The following is a 15,542-nucleotide window of genomic DNA, read 5'->3' as shown; positions in this document are numbered from 1 at the left end:
CTCCCAAAGTCCAGCAAATGCTTCACTGAGACTACTTAGAAGCAAATGCATTTGAGATACAAGTACAGAGCCAATATTCATAACTTCAGCTACAAAATGATACACCCATACAGACTATAATCCGAACCAGCAAACCGTAACCTTGCCATAGACACCTCACTCGACAACCTTTGTACGCTATTTGCTGCAAATATATAACAGTGGTTGCAACAATGATCTGTACCGTCACAGGTAATGTCAATAACGTCCCATGGGGGAGCCCAGGGCTGGGCTAGCAGGGGCTGTGAGTCAGGAGTGAGGGGCACTGACAGGGCTTCGGGGAGCCCAGCGGTGGGCTAGCAGGGGCTGCAGGTCGGGAGTGAGTGGCACCGACAGGGTGAGGGGAGCGCAGGGCTCGGGTGGCAGATACTGTGTGGGCGCAGAAGTAGTTCCATAAGAATGGCCAGACTGGGTCAGCCCGATGGTCAGTCTAGTCCAGTGTCCTGTCGGCCGACAGTGGCCAGTGCCAGGTGCCCCAGAGGGAATGAACAGAACAGGGAATCAGAGACCAGGGATCCTTCCGGGAGCTGGGCCAGCCTGTCTCCCCCCAGCACGGAGCTCCCGGGCCAGTCTGTCCTCCCCCAGCACGGAGCCTCTGGGCCAGCCTGTCTCCCCCCAGCATGGAGCCCCCGGGCCAGCCTGTCCCCTGCCGGCACAGAGCCCCTGGGCCAGCCTGTCCCTCCCCAGCACAGAGCCCCCGGGCCGGCCTGTCCCCCCCCAGCACGGAGCCCCGAGCCAGCCTGTCCCCCCCACGGCACGGAGACCCCGAGCCAGCCTGTCCGCCCCCAGCACGGAGCCCCTGGGCCAGCCTGTCTCCCCCCCAGCACGGAGCCCCCGGGCCAGTCTGTCCTCCCCCAGCATGGAGCCTCTGGGCCGGCCTGTCCCCCCCCCTGCACAGAGCCCCCGGGCCAGCCTGTCCCCCCATAGCACAGAGCCCCTGGGCCAGCCTGTCCCCCCATAGCACGGAGCCCCTGGGCCGGCCTGTCCCCACCCCCCACAGCACGGAGTCCCCAGGCCGGCCTGTCCCCCCATAACACAGAGCCCCCAGGCCGGCCTGTTCCCCCATAGCACAGAGCCCCCGGGCCGGCCTGTCCCTTCCCCCAGCACAGAGCCCCCGGGCCGGCCTGTCCCCTCCGCCCGGAACACAGAGCCCCCGGGCCGGCCTGTCCCCCCCCCCAAACAGAGCCCCCGGGCCGGCCTGTCCCCCCCCAAAACAGAGCCCCCGGGCTGGCCTGTCCCCCCCCAGCACAGAGCCCCCGGGCCGGCCTGTCCCCCTGTAGCACAGAGCCCCTGGGCTGGCCTCTCCCCCCCCCCAGCACAGAGCCCCTGAGCCGGCCTGTCCCCCACCCAAATCACAGAGCCCCCAGGCCGGCCTGTCCCCCCCCCAGCACAGAGCTCCCGGGCTGGCCTGTCCCCCCCCAGCACAGAGCCCCCGGGCCGGCCTGTCCCCACCCCAGCACAGAGCCCCCGGGCCGGCCTGTCCTCCCCCAGCATGGAGCCTCTGGGCCAGCCTGTCTCCCCCCAGCACGGAGCCCGCGGGCCAGCCTGTCCCCTGCCGGCACAGAGCCCCTGGGCCAGCCTGTCCCTCCCCAGCACAGAGCCCCCGGGCCGGCCTGTCCCCCCCAGCACAGAGCCCCCGGGTCGGCCTGTCCCCCCCAGCACGGAGCCCCGAGCCAGCCTGTCCCCCCACGGCACAGAGCCCCCGGGCCGGCCTGTCCCCACCCCAGCACAGAGCCCCCGGGCCGGCCTGTCCTCCCCCAGCATGGAGCCTCTGGGCCAGCCTGTCTCCCCCCAGCACGGAGCCCGCGGGCCAGCCTGTCCCCTGCCGGCACAGAGCCCCTGGCCAGCCTGTCCCCCCCCAGCACAGAGCCCCCGGGCCGGCCTGTCCCCCCCAGCACGGAGCCCCGAGCCAGCCTGTCCCCCCACGGCACAGAGACCCCGAGCCGGCCTGTCCCCCCCAGCACAGAGCCCCCGAGCCAGCCTGTCCGCCCTCAGCACGGAGCCCCTGGGCCAGCCTGTCCCTCCCCAGCACGGAGCCCCTGAGCTGGCCTGTCCCCCCACCACCCACAACACAGGGGGCTCTGGGCTGGCCTGTCTCCCCCCCCCAGCACAGAGCCCCTGGGCCGGCTTGTCCCCCCTCCCAGAGCAGAGAGCCCCCAGGCCGGCCTGTCCCCCCATAACACAGAGCCCCCAGGCCGGCCTGTTCCCCCATAGCACAGAGCCCCCAGGCCGGCCTGTTCCCCCACAGCACAGAGCCCCCAGGCAGGCCTGTCCCCCCCACAGCACGGAGCCCCCAGGCCGGCCTGTCCCCTCCCCCTCCGGAACACAGAGCCCCTGGGCCAGCCTGTTCCCTCCCCCAGCACAGAGCCCCCGGGCCGGCCTGTCCCCCTAGAGCACAGAGCCCCCGGGCCGGCCTGTCCCCCCCACAGCACGGAGCCCACAGGCCGGCATGTCCCCCCCCCCAGAACACAGAGCCCCTGGGCCAGCCTGTCCCTTCCCCCAGCACAGAGCCCCCGGGCTGGCCTGTCCCCCCCCACCAAAACAGAGCCCCCGGGCCGGCCTGTCCCCCCCCCAGCACAGAGCCCCTGGGCCAGCCTCTTCCCCCCCAGCACAGAGCCCCCGGGCCGGCCTGTCCCACCCAGCACAGAGCCCCCGAGCCGGCCTGTCCCCCCCAGCACAGAGCCCCCGGGCCGGCCTGTCCCCCTAGAGCACAGAGCCCCCGGGCCGGCCTGCCCCCCCACAGCACGGAGCCCACAGGCCGGCATGTCCCCCCCCCCAGAACACAGAGCCCCTGGGCCAGCCTGTCCCTTCCCCCAGCACAGAGCCCCCGGGCTGGCCTGTCCCCCCCCACCAAAACAGAGCCCCCGGGCCGGCCTGTCCCCCCCCCAGCACAGAGCCCCTAGGCCAGCCTCTTCCCCCCCAGCACAGAGCCCCCGGGCCAGCCTCTTCCCCCCCAGCACAGAGCCCCCGAGCCGGCCTGTCCCCCCCCCAGCACAGAGCCCCTGGGCCAGCCTCTTCCCCCCCAGCACAGAGCCCCCGGGCCAGCCTCTTCCCCCCCAGCACAGAGCCCCCGAGCCGGCCTGTCCCCCCCAGCACAGAGCCCCTGGGCCGGCCTGTCCCCCCCCCAGCACAGAGCCCCTGGGCCGGCCTCTTGCCCCCCAGCACAGAGCCCCCGGGCCGGCCTGTCCCCCCCAGCACAGAGCCCCTGGGCCGGCCTCTTCCCCCCCAGCACAGAGCCCCCGGGCCGGCCTGTCCCCCCCAGCACAGAGCCCCTGGGCCGGCCTGTCCCCCCCCCAGCACAGAGCCCCCGGACCAGCCTGTCCCTTCAGAACACGGAGCCCCCAGCACAAGCCAGCTGATGCTCCATTGCCCCCAACGCGACCCAGACACCCCACCCCCCCACACAGCTCAGTTGGAGGGGGGCAGGGGGATGTGGAGCCCAGCTCCATGCAGCCCGCAGGGCCCCCGCCCCGGGGGAGGCAGCCGGGGAGCTCTGGGGTGGGCACAGCTGGCGGCAGAGCCTGGCACAAGGCTGGTTACGCCGCTCTCGGCCAGCTGTGCCCACGGGAGCGGGTGGCACCGGCTGCCAGCGCCGCGTACAGCTCGGATTCCTGCCTGGCCGTGCTGGCTGGCTGCTCGCCCGCGAGGGAGCCGGGAGTCGGGCACAGCCGGGCCCTGGGGGTGCCCACGGAGCTGCCCGCCTGCCCCAGCAGCAGAGGAGCCCCAGGCTGGGTGAGCTGGGGGCTGCGTCACGGGGCCTGGCAGCCGCTGGCAGAGCAGGGCTGAGCTCAGGGTGCAGCCGGGTGCAGGGTTTGTTTGCTGCTGCGTTGGGGCCAGGGCCCAGGGCTCGGACATGGGCCACGGGCTGGATGCAGGGCTGGGGTCGGCCAGGGGCGCCCGGTGTGATCCTCAGGGGCCGGTGGGGTCCCCCTGTGCAGAGGGGAGGGGGATCGGGCCCTCTGCCCCCACGTCTGTCTGGGTGTGCAGGGACCGTCCATGCAGACGGTACAGCGCCAGGGGCCTCGGCCGGGGGGGGGGTCTGGGGGGTGTCTGGCATGTCGGGGCCCTGAGCTCACTGACGGGGTGTGGGGGTGTCTGTGCTGCCTAAGCATAATGGAGCATTGGCTGGTTTGTGCTGGGGGCTCTGTGCTATGGGGGGACATGCTGGTCCGGGGGCTCTGTGCTGTGGGGGGACAGGCCGGCCCGGGGGCTCTGTGCTGTGGGGGGACAGGCCGGCCCGGGGGCTCTGTGCTGTGGGGGGACAGGCCAGCCCGGGGGCTCTGTGCTGTGGGGGGGGACAGGCCGGCCCAGGGGCTCTGTGCTGTGGGGGGAACAGGCCGGCCCGGGGGCTCTGTGCTGTGGGGGGACAGGCCAGCCCGCGGGCTCTGTGCTCTAGGGGGACAGGCCGGCCCGGGGGCTCTGTGCTCAGGGGGGGGACAGGCCGGCCCGGGGGCTCTGTGCTCAGGGGGGGGACAGGCCGGCCCGGGGGCTCTGTGCTGTGGGGGGACAGGCCAGCCCGCGGGCTCTGTGCTCTGGGGGGGACAGGCCAGCCCGGGGGCTCTGTGCTGTGGGGGGACAGGCCGGCCCGGGGGCTCTGTGCTCAGGGGGGGGACAGGCAGGCCTGGGGGCTCTGTGCTGTGGGGGGAACAGACCAGCCCGGGGGCTCTGTGCTGTGGGGGGACAGGCCAGCCCGGGGGTTCTGTGCTGTGGGGGGACAGGCCGGCCCGGGGGCTCTGTGCTGGGGGGGGACAGGCCGGCCCGGGGGCTCTGTGCTGTGGGGGGGACAGGCCGGCCCGGGGGCTCTGTGCTCAGGGAGGAGACAGGCAGGCCTGGGGGCTCTGTGCTGTGGGGGGAACAGACCAGCCCGGGGGCTCTGTGCTCTAGGGTGACAGGCCAGCCCAGGGGCTCTGTGCTATGGGGGGACAGGCCGGCCCGGGGGCTCTGTGCTCAGGGGGGGAACAGGCCGGCCCGGGGGCTCTGTGCTGTGGGGGGACAGGCCGGCCCGAGGGCTCTGTGCTCAGGGGGGGCACAGGCCGGCCCGGGGGCTCTGTGCTGTGGGGGGACAGGCCAGCCCGGGGGTTCTGTGCTGTGGGGGGGACAGGCCGGCCCAGGGGCTCTGTGCTTGGGGGGGGACAGGCCGGCCCGGGGGCTCTGCGCTGTGCGGGGACAGGCAGGCCTGGGGCCTCTGTGCTATGGGGGGACAGGCCGGCCTGGGGGCTCCATGCTCGGGGGGGGGAACAGGCCAGCCCGGGGGCTCTGCGCTGTGGGGGAGACAGGCCGGTTCGGGGGCTCTGTGCTGTGAGGGGACAGGCCGGCCCGGGGGCTCTGTGCTATGGGGGGACATGCTGGTCAGGGGGTTCTGTGCTCTGAGGGGACAGGCTGGTCTGGGGGCTCTGTGCTGTGGGGGGACAGGCCGGCCCGGGGGCTCTGTGCTATGGGGGGACATGCTGGTCCGGGGGTTCTGTGCTCTGAGGGGACAGGCTGGTCTGGGGGCTCTGTGCTGTGGGGGGACAGGCCGGCCCGGGGGCTCTGTGCTATGGGGGGACATGCTGGTCCGGGGGTTCTGTGCTCTGAGGGGACAGGCTGGTCTGGGGGCTCTGTGCTATGGGGGGACAGAACAACCCGGGGGCTCCGTGCTGGGACGGGGGACAGGCCGGCCCAGGGGCTCCATGCTCAGGGGGACAGGCTGGTCTGGGGGCTCTGTGCTATGGGGGGACAGAACAGCCCAGGGGCTCCTTGCTGGGACAGGGGACAGGCCGGCTCGGGGGCTCCATGCTCAGGGGGACAGGCTGGCCTGGGGGCTCCGTGCTGTGGGGGGAGGGGACAGGCCAGCCCAGGGGCTCCGTGTTGTGGGGGACAGGCCAGGCTAGCCCGAGGCCTCTGTGCTGTGTGTGTGTGTGGGACAGGCTGGCCCGGGGGCCCTGTGCTCTCGGGGGGAGAGGGAACAGCCTGGCCCAGGGGCCCTGTGCTCTGGGGGCAACAGGCTGGCCCGGGGGCTCTGTGCTGTGTGTGTGGGGGACAGGCCGGCCAGAGGGCACTGTGCTGTGGGGGTGTCAGGGACTCTAACCCAATGACAAAGTTCGTTGTCTGACCGCGAGAGAGACAGGCAACACCAGCAAGGTCCGATCAAAAGCTCTTTATTGACAAGTGCACGCAGCAGCTCGTCTCCAGAGAGAACCAGCCTGCTCTTTACATCTTAGTATAAGCCTAGATAGTCAGTTCCGTCGCGTCATGAATTATTCACTGGAGCAACCCACCCCCTTCTTCTAACAACTAGACACTAGACACCTTTAGCATACATGTTTTACAGCGTTAGGTGATTAACAATATCTTAGCAAGCACCAGAAGTTAGGAATGCAGGGGAGTTAAAACAGACAGAGAACTGAACCAAGGAGTGAAAACAGGGAGGCTCGGATTTCTTATCAGTTCTTCTAAGGAACTGTTCCTAACACCGCACAGTTGGTGCTATGCCAGGAATGCAGCCCCTCCCTTATCTCACTTGTTCCCAGCGCTTGTGAGACATGCTGCTGCTTCTCAGGCCATGTCTACATCTAAAATTTTGCAGCGCTGGTTGTTACAGCTGTATTAGTACAGCTGTATAGGGCCAGCGCTGCAGAGTGGCCACACTTACAGCAACCAGCGCTGCAAGTGGTGTTAGATGTGGCCACACTGCAGCGCTGTTGGGCGGCTTCAAGCGGGGTTCGGGGAACGCGAGAGCAAACCGCGGGGAATCAGGTCTCCTTCCCCGGTTTGCTCCAGTGTTCCCCGAACCCCCGAACAAGCAGGTCTCCTTCCCTGCGGTTTGCTGGGTGGTTCGGGGAACGCGAGAGCAAACCCGGGAAAGGAGACCAGCTTCGCCGCGGTTTGCTCTCGCGTTCCCCGAACAAGCAGGTCTCCTTCCCTGCGGTTTGCAGGGTGGTTCCGGGAAACGCGAGAGCAAACCGCGGCGAAGCTGGTCTCCTTTCCCGGTTTGCTCTCGCGTTCCCGGAACCACCCAGCAAACCTCAGGGAAGGAGACCTGCTTGCTCGGGGTTCGGGGAACGCGAGAGCAAACCGCGGCGAAGCTGGTCTCCTTTCCCGGTTTGCTCTCGCGTTCCCGGAACCACCCAGCAAACCTCAGGGAAGGAGAGCTGCTTGCTCGGGGTTCGGGGAACGCGAGAGCAAACCGGGGAAGGAGACCAGCTTGATTACCAGAGGCTTCCTCAGGTATGCTGGGATACCTGCTTATTCCACGGAGGTCAAGAAAAGCGCTGGTAAGTGTCTATATTTGATTACCAGCGCTGGATCACCAGCGCTGGATCCTCTACACCCGAGACAAAACGGGAGTACGGCCAGCGCTGCAAACAGGGAGTTGCAGCGCTGGTGGTGCCCTGCAGATGTGTACACCTCCTAAGTTGCAGCGCTGTAACTCCCTCACCAGCGCTGCAACTTTCTGATGTAGACAAGCCCTCAGTGTTTTCCACTCAGGGATTACCCACAAACCTCTGTTAGCCTGACTTTGGTCAGGTTGGCATACCTGGTTTTGTCTGCAATATCTTTATTCAGGCCTAACAGGGGGGACAGGCCAGCCCAAGGGCTCCGTGTTGTGTGTGGGGGGAACAGGCCGACCCAGGGGCTCCGTGTTGTCGGGGGGGGGGAGGGACAGGCCGGCCCAAGGGCTCTGTGTTGTGTGTGGGGGGAACAGGCCGACCCGGGGGCTCTGTGCTGTGGGGGGGACAGGTCAGCCCTTCGGCTCCGTGCTGTGTGGGGGAGACAGGCTGGCCCGCGGGCTCTGTGCTGTGGGGGGAACAGACCGGCCCAGGGGCTCCGTGTTGTGTGGGGGAGAAACAGGCCGGCCTGGGGGCTCTGTGCTGTGGGGGGGACAGGTCAGCCCTTCGGCTCCGTGCTGTGTGGGGGAGACAGGCTGGCCCGCGGGCTCTGTGCTGGGGGGGTGGGGACAGGCCGGCCTGGGGGTTCCATGCTCTGGGGGGACAGCCCAGCCCGTGGGCTCCCTGCTGGAGGAGGGACGGGGGGCAGAGGTTTATTAGATGACAGAAACACAGTCAAACCAGAGCTTGTAGGTACAGAAACCAGGACCCCTCAGCCGGGTCTATCTTGAGGCCAAGCTCTCTTTCCGCAGCCAGCTCCAGCTGAGACTCTCCAGCCCCACCTCTGGCCTTTGTCACCTGATCCCTTTGTTCTCCAACACATTCAGCTGGCACCTTTGCAGGGGAGGGGCCCAGGCCAGCAGTTTCCAGCAAACAAGGTGTCAGCCATTCTCTGTGCAGGCCCCTAGGGCTCTGCAACGATCACACCCCCTTGTCTCACGATCTAGATACCTAAGAACTGCATTGGGGAAACTGAGACACCCACACAATTTTCAGAGAAAACACCAAGAACATTCCCACCTCATCACAGAGACCTTCTGAGAAGAGGCTTTAGCCAAACCCAAGTCTCTGGGCTCAGTGCAGTGGGGCAAATCGGCCTTTGTTGGTAATATTTGTATGACGCCTAAGTGCGCCTCAGTTTCCCTGGTGCGCCATGTTGTTTCCCAGGGTAGGGAAGGGACTGAGTGAGGAGTCAGTGCTGGGCTGTTCCGGGGAAGGAGCAGGCAGCTGCATCCCACATGCTCACGGGGAGGCTGAGCTGGGACGTGTTTGGCCCAGTGATCACTATCACCGGGCAGTGGGCTTGGCTGGGTCTGGCCGGTGCTCGGCTGGGTCTGGTGCCTGGCTTGGCTGGTCTGGTGCCCAGCTCGGCTGGGTCTGGCCAGAGCTCGGCTGGGTCTGGTGCCCGGCTCCACTGGGTCTGGCTGGAGCTTGGCTGGGTCTGGTGCCCGGCTTGGCTGGGTCTGGCTGGAGCTTGGCTGGGTCTGGTGCCCGGCTTGGCTGGGTCTGGCTGGAGCTTGGCTGGGTCTGGTGCCCAGCTCAGCTGGTCTGGTGTCCAGCTCGGCTGGGTCTGGCCGGAGCTTGGCTGGGTCTGGTGCCCAACTCGGCTGGGTCTGGCTGGAGCTTGGCTGGGTCTGGTGTCCGGCTCGGCTGGGTCTGGCCGGAGCTCAGCTGGGTCTGGTGCCTGGTTCGGCTGGGGCTGGCTGGGGCTCGGCTGGGTCTGGTGCCCATCTTGGCTGGGTCTGGCTGGAGCTCGGGTGGGTCTGGTGCCTGGCTCGGGTGGGTCTGGCCAGAGCTCGTCTGGGTCTGGTGCCTGGCTTGGCTGGGTCTGGCCCGGACTCAGCTAGGTCTGGTGCCCGGTTCGGCAGGGTCTGGCTGGGGCTCGGCTGGGTCTGGTGCCCGGGTTGGCTGGGTCTGGCCAGAGCTCGGCTGGGTCTGGTGCCTGGCTTGGCTGGGTCTGGCTGGGGCTCGGCTGAGTCTGGTGCCCGGGTCGGCTGGGTCTGGCTGGAGCTCGGCTGGGTCTGGTGTCCGGCTTGGCTGGGTCTGTCTGGAGCTCGTCTGGGTCTGGTGCCTGGCTTGGCTGGGTCTGGCCCGGACTCAGCTGGGTCTGGTGCCCGGTTCGGCAGGGTCTGGCTGGGGCTCGGCTGGGTCTGGTGCCCGGGTCGGCTGGGTCTGGCCAGAGCTCGGCTGGGTCTGGTGCCTGGCTCGGCTGGGTCTGGCTGGGGCTCGGCTGGGTCTGGTGCCCGGGTCGGCTGGGTCTGGCTGGAGCTCGTCTGGGTCTGGTGTCCGGCTCGTCTGGGTCTGGCTGGAGCTCGGCTGGGTCTGGTGTCCGGCTCAGCTGGGTCTGGCTGGAGCTCATCTGGGTCTGGTGCCTGGCTCGGCTGGGTCTGGCCCGGACTCAGCTGGGCCTGGTGCCCGGTTCGGCAGGGTCTGGCTGGGGCTTGGCTGGGTCTAGCTGGAGCTCGGCTGGGTCTGGTGCCCGGGTCGGCTGGGTCTGGTCGGGGCTCAGCTGGGTCTGGCTGCAGGACGACGACGAAGGGACTGTGTCATAGGCAGAGTCTCAGAGGCGTCTGACTTGGTGCCGTCTGGACGAGGCCCTGACCGGACACTGCCCATCATTGTAACAGGGGCCCCGGGTTCCAGGCTGTTCCCAGGGGCCCCGCAGGGGCTGTTCTCAGCCCGGTGTCTGTCACGCCGGGAAATGGGGGGTAACAGGGGGGCCTGGCTGGGCCCCGAGCGAGTGGCGCTGGGCATCCCGTAGCACCATGCTAGTCAATGCAGCTGGAGCCCCAGGCCTGGCTGGGGTGGCCCCGGGAAGCAGCGCCCCTGGAAAGGTCTGGGAGGGCTCAGCTGAGGGCTGGCCATGGGGAACGAGCGGGCATAGTGAGGGGCAGGGCAGTGGGATTGTGGCTGTGCTGGGGCCTGGGCCGGTGTGGGGGCCTCGTCCTGCCCCAGCTCGGGCCCGTCCTGACTCCCTGGGGGTGCCCGGCCCCGCTCACACTCCCTCCTTCCACAGACGCTGCCTGGGCCCGCAACGCCTTCGAGACGGACTCGGACCTTCCTGCTGGATGGGTGAGGGTGCAGGATGCCTCGGGCACCTACTACTGGCACATCCCCACGGGCACGACGCAGTGGGAGCCGCCCGCAGACCTGGGCCAGGGCGAGGGGGGCCGTGGCCCTGACCGTGACTCCCAGGGGAATACGCCCACTGAGGAGCAGCAGGTGAGAGCCCCGCGGACGCCCCCACCCTGGGGAGACGCTGCCAGTGCCCCAGGAACACCTCCCCCACCTTGGGGAGACGCTGCTGGTGCCCCAGGAGCCCCCCCCACACCCTGGGGAGACACTGCCAGTGCCCCAGGACCCCCCCCCCCCACCATGGGGAGATGCTGCCAGTGCCCCAGGAACACCTCCCCCACCGTGGGGAGACGCTGCCGGTGACTCAGGGTGTCACAGAGTGTGGGGGAACACAAGGCCCTGCACCCCCATTTCCTGCGATTCACCAGGACTCTCAGCCAGCCAGTAAAGCAGAAGGTTTATTAGCCGACAGGATCACAGTCCCAGGCAGGTCTTGCAGGCACAGACAACAGGATCCTCCCCAGTAAGGTCCATCTTGAGATCCCAGAGGCACCACAGCCCCATTGGGGAATCAGAGCCCCGTCTGCACCTCCCTCCATTCCCCAGCCACCTCCCGAAAACTCCCTCTCTCCCCCCAGCGTCCCCTCCCCCAGCCTTTGTCCAGCTTCTTGGGCAGAGGTGTCACCTGGTCTCCAACCCCTTCCTGGGTTCTCCCGTTACCTGCTCAGGTCTCCTCCCTCCAGCCAGTCTCCCATCCCCCCATGCAGATCATCCTCCCAGGCCAAACCCCCCCCCCCCCCCCCCCAGCATTCACAGGCCACAGTCAGAACAGTCCCAGTTCATCACACAGGGACCCCCCCCCAGGAGACACTGCCAGTGCCCCAGGGACCCCCCCCCCCACACACACCCTGGGGAGACTCTGCCGGTGCCCCAGGGACCCCTCACACACAAACACCCTGGGGAGACGCTGCCGGTGCCCCAGGGACCCTCTCCTGCTGCTGGTGCCCCAGGGACACCCCTGGGAGACTCTTCCAGCGCCCCCAGGGACTCCCCCCCCCGGGGAGACACTGCCAGTGCCCCAGGGACCTCCTCCAGGTCTGGGCCACCCCCCATCTCCAAACTGAAACTCTCCAGCCCCACCTCTGGCCTTTGTCTCTTTCCTGGGTCAGGAGGTCACCTGATCCCTTTGTTCTCCAGCACATTCAGCTGGCACCTTTGCAGGGGAGGGGCCCAGGCCATCTGTTGCCAGCAGACAGGGTGTCGGCCATTCTCTGTGCAGACACCATCACACTGGTCCCCTAGGGCTCTGCATCGATCACACCCCCTTATCGCACCACCTAGATACTTAAGAAATGCATAGGGGAAGCTGAGGCACCCACACAGTATTCAGAGAAAACATTAAGAACAGTCCCACTTTGTCACAAGGCCACGACCCCCACTGGCTGGTTTCTGTCCCGCTCTCTGCAGCTCACCTGGACGGGCTTTGTGGAGGCCGAGCGCTTGGCGGATGCCGAGGGCTGGAAGGTGAGTGCGGTGCTGTGTGGCGGGAGCCGGTGCCAGAGAGCGTTCAGGCCTTGCAGGGCAGACGGAGGAGGGAGAAGGGGGCACCCCCAGGCCGGGCAGGAGTAGGGGTACTCACCTCCCAGCCAGCAGCTGGAGAACGGCAGCAAAGCTCAGGCCTGGTCGCTGTAGGGTGTGCTGGGCACCACATCCCATCTGAGAGACCAGGCCTGTGTCCGGGGGGACGTTCTGTAATATTGTTACAGGGTGTGAGCCGTGTTAGTCTGTATTAGCAAAAACAACAGGAAGTCCTTGTGGCACCTTAGAGACTAACACATTTCTTTGGGCGTAAGCTTTCGTGGGCTACAGCCCACTTCATCAGACTTAAACTGCAGCAAGGGAGATTTAGGTTGGACATTAGGAAAAAGTTCCTAACTGTCAGGGTAGTTAAACACTGGAATAGATTGCCTAGGGAAGTTGTGGAATCTCCATCTCTGGAGATATTTAAGAGTAGGTTAGGTAAATGTCTATTAGGGATGGTCTAGACAGTATTTGGTCCTGCCATGAGGGCAGGGGACTGGACTCGATGACCTCTCGAGGTCCCTTCCAGTCCTGGAGTCTATGAGTCTATGAGACGCATCGAATGGAACATACAGGAGGAAGAGCTGTATACACAGAACATGAAACAATGGGGGTTGCCATACTAACTCTAACTAGACTAATCAATTAAAGTGGGCTATCATCAGCAGGATTAAAAAAGCTTTTGTAGTGATAATCAGGAGGCCCCATTTCCAACCATTAAAAAGAAGGTGTGAGTAATGGTAGGGAGAAAATAGTTTAGTTTGTGTAATGACCCATCCACTCCCAGTCTTTATTCAGGCCTAATATAATGGTGTCCAGTTTGCAAATTAACTTCACATAGAATATCAGGGTGGAAAGGGATCTCAGGAGGTATCTAGTCCAACCTCCTGCTCAAAGCAGGGCCAAGCCCCAGACTGATTTTTGCCCCAGATCCCTAAGTGGCCCCCTCAGGGAGTCAGCTCACAACCCTGGGTTTAGCAGGCCAATGCTCAAACCACTGAGCTATCCCTCCAGTTCTGCAGTTTCATCTTGGAGTCTGTTTTTGAAGTTTTTTTGTTGAAGAATTGCCACTTTTAGGTCTGTTATTGAGTGACAGAGAGGTTGCAGTGTTCTCCTGCTGGTTTTTGAATGTTATAATTCCTGATGTCAGATTTGTCAGACTTATAGGATGGTGTTTATGTGACCATTGGTTATTTGCATTGTAGTGTCCAGGAAGTAGATCTCTTGTGTGGACTGGTCCAGGCTGAGAATGATGGTGGGATGGAAATTGTTGAAATCTGGTGGAATTCCCCAGGGCCTCCTTCCCATGGGTCCAGATGATGAAGATGTCATCAATGTAGCGCAAGCAGAGTAGGAGCGTTGGGGACAAGAGCTGAGGCAGCGTTGTTCTAAGTCAGGAATAAAAATGTTGGCATACTGTGGCCACGCGGGTACACATAGCAGTCCTGCTGACTGGAAGGTATAAATTGTCCCCAAATCTGACATAGTTGTGGGTGAGAACAAAATCACAAGGTTCAGCCACCAGGTTTGCCATGACATTATCAGGGATACTGTTCTTGACGGCTTGTAGTCCATCTTTGTCTGGAATGTTGGTGTAGAGGGCTTCTACCTCCATAGTGGCCAGGATGGTGTTTTCTGGGAGATCACAGATGGATTGTAGTTTCCTCAGAAAGTCAGTGGTGTCTCAAAGATAGCTGGGAGTGCTGGCAGCGTAGGGCCTGAGGAGAGAGTCCACATAGCCAAACGGTCCTGCCGTTAGGGTGCCAGCGCCTGAGATGATGGGACACCCAGGGTTTCCAGGTTTATGGATCTTGGGTAGCAGACAGAGTACCCCTGGTTGGGGCTGTAGGGGTGTGTCCATGTAGATTTGTTCCTGGGCTATAGTAGGGAGATTCCTGAGCAGATGGTGCAGTTTCTTTTGGTACCTCTCAGTGGGATCGGAGGATAATGGCCTGTAGAAGGGGGTGTTGGAGAGCTGCCTAGCAGCCTCCTGTTCACACTCCGAGCTGTTCATGATGACAGCAGCGCCTCCTTTGTCAGCCCCTTTGATTACGATGTCAGAGTTGTTCCTGAGGCTGTGGATGGCATTGTGTTCTGCACGGCTGAGGTTCTGGGGCAAGTGATGCTGCTTTTCCACAATTTCAGCCCCTGCACATCGGCAGAAGCACTCTCTGTAGAAGTCCAGTCTGTTGTAGCGACCGCCAGGAGGAGTCAACGCAGAATCCTTCTTTCGGAAGTGTTGGTAGGGAGGTTTCTGTGGGTTCATGTGCTGTTCAGTGCTGCGCTGGAAATATTCCTTGAGTCAGAGGTGTCGCAAGTAGGATTCTAGGTCACCGCAGAACTGTATCATGTTTGTGGGGGTGGAGGGGCAGAGGCAGAGGCCCCGAGATAGGACAGACTCTTCCTCTGGGCTTAGAATATAGCTGGATAGATTAACAACTTTGTTGGGTGAGTTAAGGGAACCACTGTTGTGGCCCTTTGTGGCATTACAACGATGCGGTTCTGGCGGGACCCAACTGAGAGTGCCAATTCAGGACCAATTGCTCAAACAGGGCAGTCACAGCCCAAGGCTGGGGTTTTTCCACCTCTGAGGCAAACCAAACCAGCCAGACCAAGAGGACTTTGGTCTCACCCCACTAGCCAGGGCCGGCTCTAACGGCACACGGACTGCTCCCGCTGTTCACGGGGGCAATTTGGCGCGCTGCTTGCGGCGGCAAAAACAGTAGAGCCGGCCCTGCCACTGGCTGACTACAAGTCACACAAGCAATTCCCTTAGACACTCCAGTCTCCCAGTGTCACCACCAGTGCCACCTGTCTTGGGGATGACTGGTTATGAAAACCAACACCCCAGTAAAAGAACAAGGTTCTCTCGATCCCAAAGGACCAAGCCCCAGACCCAGGTCAATATACACATCAGATCTTACCCACAAATCACGCTGTTGCCAATCCTTTAGAATCTAAATCTAAAGGTTTATTCATAAAAGGAAAAAGATAGAGATGAGAGCTAGAATTGGTTAAATGGAATCAATTCCATACAGTAATGGCAAAGTTCTTAGTTCAGGCTTGTAGCAGTGATGGAATAAACTGCAAGTTCAAATCAAGTCTCTGGAGAACATCCCCCGCTGGGATGGGTCATCAGTCCCTTGTGCAGAGCTTCAGTTTGTAGCAAAGTCCCTCCAGAGGTAGGAAGCAGGACTGAAGACAAGATGGAGATGAGGCATCAGCCTTATATAGGCTTTTCCAGGTGTAAGAACCTCTTTGTTCTTACTGTGGAAAATTACAGCAAAATGGAGTCTGGAGTCACATGGGCAAGTCCCTGCACTTTGCTGAGTTACAAGGCGTATCTGCCTCCTCTCAGTGGGTCAGTTGTGTAGCTGATGGTCCTTGATGGGCATCAAGCAGGCTAAGCAGAGCTAACACCAACTTGTCTGGGGTGTCACCCAGAAGCACAGCACAAGTTTGAAATACAGACAGAACAGA

At 63.9% G+C, this 15,542-nt stretch overlaps 1 protein-coding gene across 3 annotated transcripts in view; it reads left to right on the top strand.

The window, feature by feature from the left end:
- APBB1 (amyloid beta precursor protein binding family B member 1) overlaps window positions 1–15,542 on the top strand; it is a 41,495-nt gene that overhangs the window by 10,193 nt on the left and 15,760 nt on the right. Inside the window, exons 4-5 of one of the 3 annotated variants that reach the window (XM_050930859.1) lie at window positions 10,423–10,628; window positions 11,907–12,005. In XM_050930859.1, the coding sequence (XP_050786816.1) occupies window positions 10,423–10,628; window positions 11,907–12,005 (305 nt within the window). The remainder of the gene's footprint in view (window positions 1–10,422; window positions 10,629–11,906; window positions 12,006–15,542) is intronic. The other 2 variants (XM_050931597.1, XM_050932392.1) reach the window with 2 other exon arrangements.

This window comes from Gopherus flavomarginatus, chromosome 1 (genome assembly GCF_025201925.1).
Source record: "Gopherus flavomarginatus isolate rGopFla2 chromosome 1, rGopFla2.mat.asm, whole genome shotgun sequence".
NCBI lineage: Eukaryota > Metazoa > Chordata > Testudines > Testudinidae > Gopherus > Gopherus flavomarginatus.
This window is presented reverse-complemented; position numbering and strand designations above follow the sequence as displayed.